This window comes from Oncorhynchus keta, chromosome 27, assembly GCF_023373465.1.
Source record: "Oncorhynchus keta strain PuntledgeMale-10-30-2019 chromosome 27, Oket_V2, whole genome shotgun sequence".
In the NCBI taxonomy this organism is placed as follows: Eukaryota; Metazoa; Chordata; class Actinopteri; order Salmoniformes; family Salmonidae; genus Oncorhynchus; species Oncorhynchus keta.
In genome coordinates, this window is record NC_068447.1 from 44,692,233 (window position 1) to 44,705,926 (window position 13,694).

A 13,694-nucleotide genomic window follows, 5' to 3' on the forward strand; every position below is an offset into this window, starting at 1 on the left:
GGTGTCGTCTGCGTAGAGGTGGATCAGAGAATCACCAGCAGCAAGAGCGACATCATTGATGTATACAGAGAAGAGAGTCGGCCCGAGAATTGAACCCTGTGGCACCCCCATAGAGACTGCCAGAGGTCCGGACAACAGGCCCTCCAATTTGACACACTGAACTCTATCAGAGAAGTAGTTGGTGAACCAGGCGAGGCAGTCATTTGAGAAACCAAGGCTGTTGAGTCTGCCAATAAGAAAGTGGTGATTGACAGTCGAAAGCCTTGGCCAGGTCGATGAATACGGCTGCACAGTATTGTCTCTTATCGATGGCAGTTATGATATCGTTTAGGACCTTGAGCATGGCTGAGGTGCACCCAGCTCAGAAGCCAGATTGCATAGCGGAGAAGTTACGGTGGGATTCAAAATGGTCGGTGATCTGTTTGCTAATTTTGACTTTCGAAGACCTTAGAAAGGCAGGGTAGGATAGATATAGGTCTGCAGCAGTTTGGGTCTAGTGTCTCCCCCTTTGAAGAGGGGGATGACTTCGGCAGCTTTCCAATCTTTGGGGAGGTTGCAACAATTTCAGCAGATCATTTTAGAAATAGAGGGTCCAGATTGTCTAGCTGACTTGTAGGGGTCCAGATTTTGCAGCTCTTTCAGAACATCAGCTATCTGAATTTTGGTGAAGGAGAAATGGGGAGGCTTGGGCGAGTTGCTGTGAGGCGTGCAGGGCAGTTGACCGGGGTAGGGGTAGCCAGGTGGAATGCATCGCCAGACATAGAAAAATGCTTGTTGAAATTCTCAATTATTGTTGATTTATCGGTGGTGACAGTGTTTTCTAGCCTCAGTGCAGTGGGCAGCTGGGAGGAGGTGCTCTTATTCTCCATGGACTTTACAGTGTCCAATAACCTTTTTGAGTTTGTGCTACAGGATGCAAATTTCAGTTCGAAAGAGCTAGCCTTAGCTTTCCTAACTGATTGTGTATATTGGTTCCTAACTTCCCTGAAAAGTTGCATATCACGGGGGCTATTTTAAGTTTAACGCATTATGCCATTGGATGTTTTTGTATTGGTCAAGGGCAGTCATGTCTGGAGTCATGTCTGGAGTGAACCATATCTGTTCCTGGTTCTACATTTTTTTGAATGGGGCATGCTTATTTAAGATGGTGAGGAAAGCACTTTTAAAGAATAACCAGGCATCCTCTACTGACAGGATGAGGTCAATATCCTTCCAGGATACCCGGGCCAGGTCGATTAGAAAGGCCTGCTCGCTGAAGTGTTTGATGATGAGCGTTTGCTGATGAGGGGTGGTCGTTTGATCGCAGACCCATTACAGATGCAGGCAATGAGGCAGTGATCGCTGAGGTCTTGGTTGAAGACAGCAGAGGTGTATTTGGAGGGCAAGTTGGTTAGGATGATATCTATGATGGTGCCCATGTTTATGGATTTGGGGTTGTACCTGGTAGGTTCATTGATCATTTGTGTGAGATTGAGGGCATCAAGCTTAGATTGTAGGATGGCCGGGGTGTTAAGCATGTCCCAGTTTAGGTCACCTAGCAGCACAAGCTCTGAAGACAGATGGGGGGCAATCAATTAATGGTGTCCAGGGCACAGTTGGGGGCAGAGGGTGGTCTATAGCAAGCGGCAACAGTGAGAGACTTGTTTCTGGAAAGGTGGATTTTTAGAAGTAGAAGCTTGAATTGTTTGGGTACAGACCTGGATAATATGACAGAACTCTGCAGGCTATCTCTGCAGTAAGATTGCCACTCCGCCCGCTTTGGCAGTTCTATCTTGTCGGAAAATGTGATAGTTAGGGATGGAAATTTCAGGGTTTTTGGTGGTCTTCCTAAGATAGGATTCAGACACGGCTAGGACATCTGGGTTGGCAGAGTGTGCTAAGGCAGTGAATAAAACAAACTTGGGGAGGAGGCTTCTAATGTTAACATGTATGAAACCAAGGCTTTTATGGTTACAGAAGTCAACAAATGAGAGCGACTGGGGAATGGGAGTGGAGCCAGGCACTGCTGGGCCTGGATTAACCTCTACATCACCAGAGGAACAGAGGAGGAGTAGGATGAGGGTAAGGCTAAAGGCTATAAGAACAGAGAGTAAAAGGAGCAGGTTTCTGAGTGTGACAGATTAGATTCAAGGCATAATGTATAAACAAAGGTATGGTGGGATGTGAATACAGTGGAGGTAAACCTAGGCATAGAGTGACGATGAGAGAGATATTGTCTCTAGAAACATCATTTAAACCAGGTGATGACACCTGTGTGTGGGAGGTGGAACAAAAGGGCATGTTGAGCAGGGCTCTACAGTGAAATAAGATAATAATTACTAACCAGAACAGCAATGGACAAGGCATATTGACATGCGTAGCCGAGTGATCATAGGGGTCCAGTGAGTAGTTAAGCTGGCTGGAGACACGGCGATTTAGACAGCTAGCGGGCCGGGGCTAGCAAGCTAGCAGAAGGTTCTTAGAGGTACGTCGCGAAGGAAGAAGTCTGTTGTAGCCTCCTCGTGCAGAGCATCCTCGTACAGTTCCGTCGGACCAGCCGTGATGATTTAGTAGGGTTCGTGTAGTAAAGCTGCCCAGTCCAATTGGCAAAATAGGTATAGTGGCCCAAGAAATTGGCTGATGAACCTATTCAGCTAACAGCCCGATATGCTCTAGACAGATAGCGGGCCGCGGCTAGCAGATGGGCATTCAGGGGACACCGCGACAGAGGGGCCTGTTGCAAAAAGAACCCTCGGGCAGATTATGTCAGTAGTCCAGTCGTAATGGATTAGCAGGATTGTATGTAGTAAAAGGGGTCCATAATAGGTATTGTAGCCAAAGGAGTGGCTGATGGACCTCTTCAGCTAGCCGGGAGATGGTCCTAGCATCTGGTATGAATCGTATGAGTCTGGTATGTTCTGGTATGAATCGCATTGTGCAAACTGGTGAGAGATTTCCTAGCTTGAGGTTAGCTGATGACCGCTAGCAGTGGTTAGCTGACTACTAGCTAGTAGCTAGTTAGCTGGCTAGCTTCTCTTGAGGGATTCTGGTTTGAAAGTAAAGAAAAATACTTTAGAAAATTGCATATCCATGCCACATTGGGTTAGGTGGGTTGCAGGAGAGTATATTGAAGTTGAGGTTTCGGAAAAAAAGATTATAAAGATATGCGAAGAAAAAAAATATACATTGGGGAGAACAAGTATTTGATACACTGCCGATTTTGCAGGTTTTAAAAATCATACAATGTGATTTTCTTGATTTTTGTTTTAGATTCCGTCTCTCACAGTTGAAGTGTACCTATGATAAAAATTACAGACCTCTACATGCTTTGTAAGTAGGAAAACCTGCAAAATCGGCAGTGTATCAAATACTTGTTCTCCCCACTCTATACACGGGACAAGGCGAGGACAAAGACGTCTAACTGCTACGCCATCTTGGAAAGAAATATGGAGATTAGATGAATTGCATACACTCACTGTGATTCCCTGATACCCGTAGGTGGATAGCAATCGTATTGCGGGTGACTCGGCCAATAGAGTGCCCATCCAGCGCTCTGACGTCCATGGGAATGGAGAGGGGCTGAGTTGTGATACCAAGCTCTGACACCAAGGTAGCATCGATAAGTGATTTGGCCTGGTCACCCCATAACAGGGTGGCATGAAGATGGGTGCGAGTAATGGGAGATTGGAAAATCATCGTACGGCTAACCAGAGTACTCGTGCCTACTGATGAGCCTGGTCTTTTCAATGGACAGGTGGAAATATATTGTCCTGTAGTCCCGCAACACAGTGCGTAAATGGTGCGTAAATGTTCCTCTGGAGACAATCAAGCTCTTCCCAGTAGCTTGGGCTCTGAAGGAGGGGAGTCTACCGCCCTCAGCAATTCCCATGAGCACTCGGGTGACGTTGGAGTCTCTCGGAAATGCCTTTGGGGTTTTCGGTGATTCCTCTAAGTCGAGTTGGGAATCGAGGGCGAGCAAAGGCGATAGGGGACAGATTCCCTCACACTCCTACGTTCTCGTAGCTATCGATCCGGATGGTCAAGGCTATGAGGGAGTCGAGGTCCATTGGCAACTCCCGAGCTGTGAGCTCATCTTTGATCACCTCTGATAATCCGTGAAGGTACATGTCGAACAATGCTTCCGGGTTCCAGGCATTCTCAGCCACCAACATGTGAAAATCCACTGCCTAGTCTGCCACTCTATGGGCGTCTTGATGTAGCTGGAGCAGTTTACGAGCAGCCTCAGAGTTCCTCTGTCCAGTGTCTGTGTTCTTTTGACCATCTTAATATTTTCCTTTTATTCGCCAGTCAGAGATATGTCTTTTTCTTTGAAACTCTGCCTAGAAGGCCAGCATCCCGGAGTCGCCTCTTCACTTTTGACGTTGAGACTGATGTTTTGCGGGTACTATTTAATGAAGCTGCCAGTTGAAGACTTGTGAGGCGTCTGTTTCTCAAACTAGACACTCTAATGTACTTGTCCTCTTGCTCAGTTGTGCACTGGGGCCTCCCACACCTCTTTCTATTCTGGTTAGAGACCGCTTGTGCTGTTATGTGAAGGGAGTGGTGCACAGCGTTGTACAAGATCTTCAGTTTCTTGGCAATTTCTCGCATGGAATACCCTTAATTTCTCAGAACAAGAATAGACTGATGAGTTTCAGAAGAAAGGTCTTTGTTTCTGGCCATTTTGAGCCTGTAATCGAACCCACAAATGCTGATGCTCCAGATACTCAACTAGACTAAAGGACAATTTTATTGCTTCAATAATCAGGACATCAGTTTCCAGCTGTGCTAACATAATTGCAAAAAGGTTTTCTAATGATCATTTAGCCTTTTAAAATTATAAACTTGGATTAGCTAATGTGCCATTGGAACACAGTAGTGGTGGTTGCTGATAATGGGCTTCTGTACACCTATGTAGATATTCCATAAAAAATCGTCCGTTTCCAGTTACAATAGTCATTTGCAATATTAACAATGTGTACATTGTATTTCTGATCAATTTGATGTGATTTTAATGGACAAAAATGTGCTTTTCTTTCAAAAACAAGGACATTTCTAAGTGACCCCAAACTTTTGAACGGTAGTGTAAGGCTGCCAATGAAAGGGTGGCGTAGGTGGCTAGAAAGGGTACATTATAGCTGAGTGATGTCTCTAAGAGTGGAGGAGTCAATAGAAATGTTATAAATATAAATGACCATGCCTGCACCCTTCAGTTTCATAAATGCTTTATTCCCACTTAAAAGAGCCATGCAAAACAGAGATGAATGACAGAGTCTGTGTGGGTGAAATTGCAGATTCTATATTAACCTGCAGGGGAGTCCTATCCAGTACAAATTCAAATATTACCTTTTGAAAAGCACCTTGAGTGACTTAATAAGATGTAATAAATGAATGCACATCATTGCCATCGCAAATCGACTCAAACTACAGGGACTAGCGTTTCTAAGCTTCGATCAGAGTGTATAACTTCATAAATGGAATTATAGGTTTGTGATAGGAAACAAATACAGTATTGGACCTCCTTAAATGACCTTTAATTTATTTTGGGCAAGGATCTCAGCAGGGAAGCAGTCCATGGGTAGCTTACCTTCTAAATGGACTGAGGTGGTCATGCACGATGGGGGCAATTGGGTTTTCCACACTGCCTACTCCCTTCATATTGAAGAGGCTGGCGGTTCTGCATCAGTGTGGGAGTCCAATTACTTGAGTCATACAGATTAGCTTTCGTAAGCAATTAAAAGCAATTGACTCATTCTGGCCAATTTACAATATGCCAAATGAGAAATCTTTAAATCATTGTTATAGAAACGAGTCATTCCAAAATGGACCAACAGGTAGCTGACAGAAATTATGTTTGTGGTCCCTGACGTGGAGTAAAGAGAAAAATCTCAACACTGTTCCTTTAAAGCTTTGACTCGTTCTTGACTGTCATAGTGATTAACTAGTTTGGACAGAGATGAAAGTGATATCATAAATGAGGCCTTTTAAATGCAAGGAAGTACAATGGGACAAGTACGAGCAATATACAGTACAGTGAAGAGCTCTCAAACAATGACATTGAATATCTCAAACATCACATTATGTATTTCTCATTCCAATGAAAGAGATTATACTTGGCACTCAATTGTCTTTTCAGGATCCCAACTCCTCGAAGAAGCAATCACCACGCAGAATGGATTTAAGTCAATTAGAGGAATTTGGAAGAGCAAATTCCATGCTTGGGTTAAGTGTAGGCATAGGGCTGTGACGCTCATGGAATTTTGGATGACGGTTGTTGGTTAGCCAAATAACCGTGGTTACCATAATAACCGTTTGAATAAAACATTTTTTAAAGACGCACATTTTCTCCTCTAATCAACATTGACACTAGTTCATCTTGAATAATAGTTTTAAGTCAACAATTAAAACAATGAAACGTTTAAACACTTTACTTCAAAGAATCAACACTCGTTTTCATATCATTTCAAAGTGTACAAGTAAGCTAACTCAAATGTAAAGGTTAGACGTCTTCATAACAAGTGGACTATTATTACTTAAGCGTAATTTCAGGTGAACAAAAAAAAGTCAATACCAGAGGTTTGGTATTTATTAGGGATCCCCATTAGGTGCAGGTGCAGCAGCTACTCTTCCTGGGGTCCAGAAACATTAAGTCAGTTACTGTATGTAGCCTATAGTTTATCATTATACACTGAACAAAAATATAAACGCAACATGTAAAGTGTTGATCCAATGTTTCATGAGCTGAAATAAAAGATCCCAGAAATGTTCCATATGCACAAAAAGCTTATTTCTCTCAAATGCACACGTGTTTACATCCCTTTGCCAAGATAAACCATCCACCTGACAGGTGTGGCATATCAAGAAGCTGATTAAACAGCAAGCTCATTACACAGGTGTGCTATGGACAATAAAAGGCCAATCTAAAATGTACAGTTTTGTAACACAACTCTTTGCCACAGATGTCTCAAATTTTTAGGGAGCGTGCAATTGGCATGCTGATTGCAGGAACTTCCACCATAGCTGTTGCCAGAGAATTGAATGTTAATTTCTCTACCATAAGCCACCTCCAACGTCATTTTAGAGAATTACAACCAGCCTCATAACCGCAGACCACGTGTATGGCGTTGTGTGGGCGAGCGGTGTGCTGATGTCAACATTGTGAACAGAGTGTCCCATGGTGGCGATGGGGTTATGGTACGGGCAGGCACAAGCTACAGACAACGAACACAAATGCATTTTATTGATGGCAATCTGTTAAGGTATCTGTGACCAACAGATGCATATCTGTATTCCAATGTGAAATCCATAGATTAGGGCCTATTCAATTTACTTCAATTTACTGAGTTACTGATATGAACTGAAACTCAGTAAAATCTTAAAAATTGTTGCATGTTGCAATTATACTTTTGTTCGGTATAGTCATCATTATTGGCTTGGTGGATGTCGCTTAACTGACGCAACACAAATAATGTTATTATGACAGCAGAAGTAGCCTACTAGTAGGCCTAGCTAACGTTAGCAGACTTGAATGAAATAAATATAAAATGACACTTATACATTTACACTTGTACTTGTTTACATGACTTTAATAATCGACAAATGGACTCCTTCAAATAATTTACTCTGGCAAGTTTGCCACAGGAGAACTGCAGAATGGAAGTCGAAACCATCACTTTCGTGGTTGGCTGTGCCCACAGCAACATTTGAAAAATTAAGTGGATAGGAGCAAAGCAGGAAGTAAACGCAAGACGTGTACCCATCAATATGTGCTGTGATTTGTTGATTCAACTCAACTATTAAACAAAATACATTCCATTGCATGAGCCATATCAGTTAACATAATTTGAATGAACATTCTACATTACATATGGAAATTATTACATCACAATCCCAGGCAGCCATTGCGAGTGTACCCATGAGTTTACCAGTCAAATTGCCAGGTTTAGAGGTTTCCCAGCACGTTCTATTTATTCTATTTCTATGTGTGCTGCTGCCGCAGGGAGGGGCGCGCTGCGTAGTTCATTCCACCAAAACAAAGTTGTATTATTTTCATGGCAGTCATCAACCATAACAGTCGGTTACATGGTTATACGGTAGAAATGTGCCAGCACTACGCATGCCCAGAATATAGTGTGACAATGGGTTAATGGGATATGTTTGGCACAAACACAACATAAAGCTCTTAGACACATGGGTAATTGGACAAGTGCATAGACAAGGCACAAAGTCATTAAGTCATTTAATAATGGACACTCACACACCACAATCTATTTACTACTCACAGAAAAGTACAAGGATACTTTGATGTCTGAGCCATCTTTAAATTAGATAAGGGGGAGGGAGCTTACTATGTATTCAGAACATATTCGTCCATTTCCACAAAGCCTGCACACAAATACACAAAGTGAATCTAATCTAAGTGATTGGCTATGTAGATAGCACAAACTAGAAGAGGTAAAACATCCATATCAGATTTCTTCATCACAGAACTGGTTGGAGATTAGGCACATCATGCAGATGAATATAATCAAACCAAGTAACTACCTAAATCAATTTAGGACTAAACTCAGAATCCTAGACCCCCAGCTCTGAGTAATTGAGTACTTTGTGGGGCTGTTGCTCAAATCAAATCAAAGTCTCCTGAAGGGGAATAGGTTTTGTTGTGCCCTTTTCACGACTGTCTGGGTGTGCTTGGACCATGTTAGTTTGTTGGTGATTTGGACACCAAGGAACTTGAAGCTCTCAACCTGCTCCACTACAGCCCCGTCGATGAGAATGGGGGCGTGCTCGCTCGTCCTTTTCCTGTAGTCCACAATCATCTCCTTAGTCTTGATCACATTGAGAGAGAGGTTGTTGTCTTGGCACCACATGGCCAGGTCTCTGACCTCCTCCCTATATGCTTTCTCGTCGTTGTTGGTGATCAGGCCAACCACTGTTGTGTCATCTGCAAACGTAATGATGGTGTTGGAGCCGTGCCTGGCCGTACAGTCATGAGTGAAAAGGGAGTACAGGAGGGGGCTGAGGACGCACCCGAGGGGCCCCCGTGTTAAGAATCAGCGTTGCGGATGTGTTGCTCCCTACACTTACCACCTGGGGGTGGCCTGTCAGGAAGTCCAGGATCCAGTTGCAGAGGGAGGTGTTTAGTCCCAGGGTCCTTAGTTTAGTGATGAGCTTTGAGGGCACTATGGTATTGAATGCTGAGCTGTAGTCAATGAATAGCATTCTCACATAGGTGTTCCTTTTGTACAGGTGTGAAAGGGCAGTGTGGAGTACAATAGAGATTGCATAATCTGGGGATCTGTTGGGGCGGTGTGCAAATTGTTGTGAGTTTCTGGGATAACGGTGTTGATGTGAGCCATGACCAGCCTTTCAAAGCACTTTATGGCTACAGACGTGAGTGCTACGGGTCGGTAGTCATTTAGGCAGGTTACCATAGTCCCTGTGCCCAAGAACAGGTTACCATAGTCCCTGTGCCCAAGTGTTCTTGGGCACAGGGACTATGGTGGTCTGCTTGAAACATGTTGGCATTACAGACTCAGACAGGGAGAGGTTGAAAATGTCAGTGAAGACACTTGACAGTTGAATGTTGACCTGTTTAAAGGTCTTACTCACATCGGCTGTGGAGAGTGTGATCAAACAGTCGTCCGGAACAGCTGGTGCTCTCATACATGTTTCAGTGTTACTTGCCTCAAAGCGAGCATAGAAGTAATTTATCTCGTCTGGTAGGCTCGTGTCATTGGGCTGCCTCCCTTTGTAGTCTGTAATAGTTTGCAAGTCCTGCCACATCCGACGAGCGTCGGAGCTGGTGTAGTCTGAGTCGATCTTAGTCCTGTATTGACGCTTTGTCTGTTTGATGGTTTGTCGAAGGGCATAGCGGGATATCTTATAAGCTTCTGGGTCCCACTCGTTGAAAGCGGCAGCTCTACCCTTTAGCTCAGTGCGTATGTTGCCTGTAATCCATGGCTTCTGGTTTGGGTATGTACGTACAGTCACTGTGGGGACGACGTCATTGATGCACTTATTGATGAAGCCAGTGACTGATGTGGTGTACTCCTCAATGCCATCGGAAGAATTCCAGAACATATTCCAGTCTGTGCTAACAAAAATGTCCTGTAGCTTAGCATCTGCTTCATCTGACCACTCCTTTATTGACCGAGTCACTGGTGCTTCCTGCTTTAATTTGTGCTTGTAAGCAGGAATCAGGAGGATAGAATTATGGTTTGATTTCCCAAATGGAGGGCGAGGGAGAACTTTGTACGCATCTCTGTGTGTGGAGTAAAGGTGGTCTTGAGTTTTTTTCCCTCTGGTTGCACATTTAACATGCTGATAGAAACCATTTAAAACAGATGTAAGTTTCCCTGCATCCCTGCAAGTTTCCCCGGCCACTGGGAGCGCCGCCTCTGGATGAGCGTTTTCCTGTTTGCTTATGGTGGTATACAGCTCATTGAGTGTGGCCTTAGTGCCAGCATCGGTCTGTGGTGGTATGTAGACAGCTACGAAAAATACAGATGAAAACTCTCTAGGTAGTGTGGTCTTCAGCTTATCATGAGATACTCTACATCAGGTGAGCAAAACCTTGACTTCCTTAAATATCGTGCAGCAGCTGTTGTTTACAAATATACATAGACCGCCACCCATTGTCTTACCAGAGGCATCTGTTCTATCCTGGCGATGCAGTGTGTTATGCTGTATGTTAATGTCGTCATTCAGCCGTGACTCTGTGAAATATTAGCTATTACAGTTTTTAATGTCCCGTTGGTAGGATATACGTGCATTTAGCCCGTCCAATTTATTTTCCAGCGATTGTGTGTTGGCTAGTATTACGGATGACAAGGGCAAATTAGCTACTCATCAGCGGATCCTCACAAGGCACTCTTTCCACAATATCTTTTCCGTCTCTTTCTCCTGTGAATGACGGGGATGAGTGCCTGTTCGGGTGTCTGGAGTAAATCCCTCTCGTCCGACTCATTAAAGAGAAATTCTTCATCCAGTTCAAGGTGAGAAATCGCTGTTCTTTTTTCCAGAAGCTCTTTTCAGTCATAAGAGACGGTAGCAGCAACATTATGTACAAAATAAGTTTTAAAAAATGCGAAAAAACAAACAAAATAGCATCGTTGGTTAAGGGCCCATGAAACGGCAGCCATTCTCTCCAGTGCCTTCTTTCGATGGCTGCTGCTATTGTGAAGTTTCATCAGAGCCCTGGTCTCTCTGGCTCTGTGGGACTGCAGTTGTGATAGTAGCCTTAATACGAGTCACTCTGAGCCTGGCTCTGTTTGTCCAGCTGAATCCCATTTCTACCTGCCTTCAACCCAGAGACCCCTGAGCCCTGTCCAGACAGCTCAAAGCTTTCACCCTGGTATGACTTCAACCTGACAGACTTTTGACAAACACATAGTAGAGCTCTCCAAACAACACTATAGCAATAATAATGTATGTGTTGTATAAAGCATCTGAAGCACGGAACAAAATATAGGCCAAGTGGAAGGTGATTTCATTCCTGTGCTCCAAAGTGACCTGTGCATTTTGGAAGTCCAGTTTGGAGAGCAATAAGACATACTCACAACACAGTGAAATGGGAGGCCATGAACAAATGTCTACACATGAAATAGATCTGATTAAAAACTCTTATTAAGGACTCAAACAGATAACACTGCAGCTGTGGTTGTGTGACTGAGACTAAATATTGGAGACAAGCAGAAAAGAGTGACAAACTGAGATGTAGGGAATAGATAGGGCAACCTATGTGACTTTGAAGACCAAAATATAGGAGAAATGCTGAGTAAAACAGCTAAAACTGACTATGAACCTGTGATGTGGAAACTCTACAATTTATCCTATGTCATCATATTCCAAATCTCAGAATCGTCCTTAGAAATGTTGACAAATGTCTGTATCCGGATAAAATAAACTGCTTTACAAAAGAAACTAATGCAGCTTAACTGCATAACGGAATGTGTATAACGTCCCTGAAGTTTTTGTAAAAATGATGGAATCAACTCTCTAGAATTTACATGAGTACATTCAGGACAGATAGGACAAATGCATGCATGGAATTTCACACATTCCGATAAACATTCACTCAAAAAGAGAGGCACATACCAGGATCAGACTTGGAAAATGTGTCCACGTCCAGAAGATCCCTAAGGAAATAACATACAGGGGAAATAAAATAATAAGAATTTAATCAGGCTGTTATTCTTTCCATAGAGTGTATTCAATGTCACTGCAGCACACACTTGAACATATTTCAACGTAGTCTTTCGTCACTTGTTAGTACATCATTTCTCATGGAAAACACTAGGTAGTTTTCCCACCTCAAAACAAAATCTATTGTATACATCATTCCAAATGCTGTTGGCTATATCATTGAAGAGCTGGAGGCGGGATTTAAGAGAGGAAACAATGGCGATAAACAGACTACACTGATTATCATTAACATTATTGTCATTATGTGAGATTCTACTTAGCCAGAGACAGATGAACTCATGGATACCATTTTTATTCCTCTGCATACAGTGTGAAGGAGGATAGAGGTAGTTTCCAGAGCCAATGCTAACTAGCATTAGCACAATAACTGGAAGTCTACAGTTACGTAAGTAAGTTCAGCGCTAATTGTTTTCTCTCTTGAATTCTGCCTCCAGTTCTTCAATGATAGCCAACAGCATCGGTAGAAAAATGGCTTAAATGCCAGAATCGCAGTATCCCTTTAACATTTTGCTTCTGTTTAGTGTTCCTCTGTTGTAGAAATATATTTATTCTGTGAGAACAACAAATTAATAATACTTCATGTAAGATTCAGCACAACCGGAAATGTATTGTTAAACAAAATACATAACAAATCAGCCAGTGTGCATAGGGTGACGCCAGAACATTTTTGGCTAAATATATGTGTAAGACTGAAGTGACATACATAATCAATTAGATCACACAGCATCGTAATCAGTGGGTCGAACGTCCTGATAAGGAACATGAACAAATGTTTCTACACCAATTGTGGCCTAGTGCATGAATAATAACGACCTTATTTCATATTACACACCTAAAGAAAATGTCAGTAAAATAACGTATTTACAGACCAAAATAGACTAACAACCCAATTCAGAGGCACACAAAGTGTATACCTCCATTAATGGCAGTCCCAAGATAATAGCACTAGTTTGGTCCATTTACAGGTACTGTATCCTGATTAAGGAGTAGGAGATAAGATTTTGCTGTCACCACTATAGTACAACAGTTGGTCTGAGTTCAACATCATCCCCCATGTATAGGATCAAATGAATGGTGCGATAAGTGTAAAATTATCAGTCACAGCAACTCTTTCCTCCGCAGATGAGGACAGTCTCGTGGGATCATTTCTATATCGTCAGTATTTGAGTCACTGCCATTGGATTCATGGTTCATATTATATCAAAGGGGAAACAACTACTCCCAATGACAGACGTGGCACAAACACCGAGTCTCTCTGAGGAGCTCTGGACCACTGAGCTGAGGTACATTTGCACCCCCCAGCTGACGTGTTTTTCAGAGAAGGGAACTGTCTGTGCTTGCTGGGTGTCTGTCTCTGTGTGTTCTGAAGAAGGTTGTGAAGCCGAAACGTCCGTGTATGTTATCCCTGATGCAATGAAAATATATATTTTTAAATGAAGTAAGCTTCATGTGAGATATCTTTGAAAGTGAAGCCATTACACCTTTCTGTTTGGCTGCACTACTTTACC

General features: G+C 42.9%; 1 protein-coding gene across 1 annotated transcript in view; it reads right to left on the bottom strand.

The window, feature by feature from the left end:
• LOC118360171 (copine-9-like) overlaps window positions 1-13,694 on the bottom strand; it is a 108,703-nt gene that overhangs the window by 88,279 nt on the left and 6,730 nt on the right. Inside the window, exon 2 of the mRNA XM_035739398.2 lies at window positions 12,079-12,119. Within this exon, the coding sequence (XP_035595291.1) occupies window positions 12,079-12,119 (41 nt within the window). The remainder of the gene's footprint in view (window positions 1-12,078; window positions 12,120-13,694) is intronic.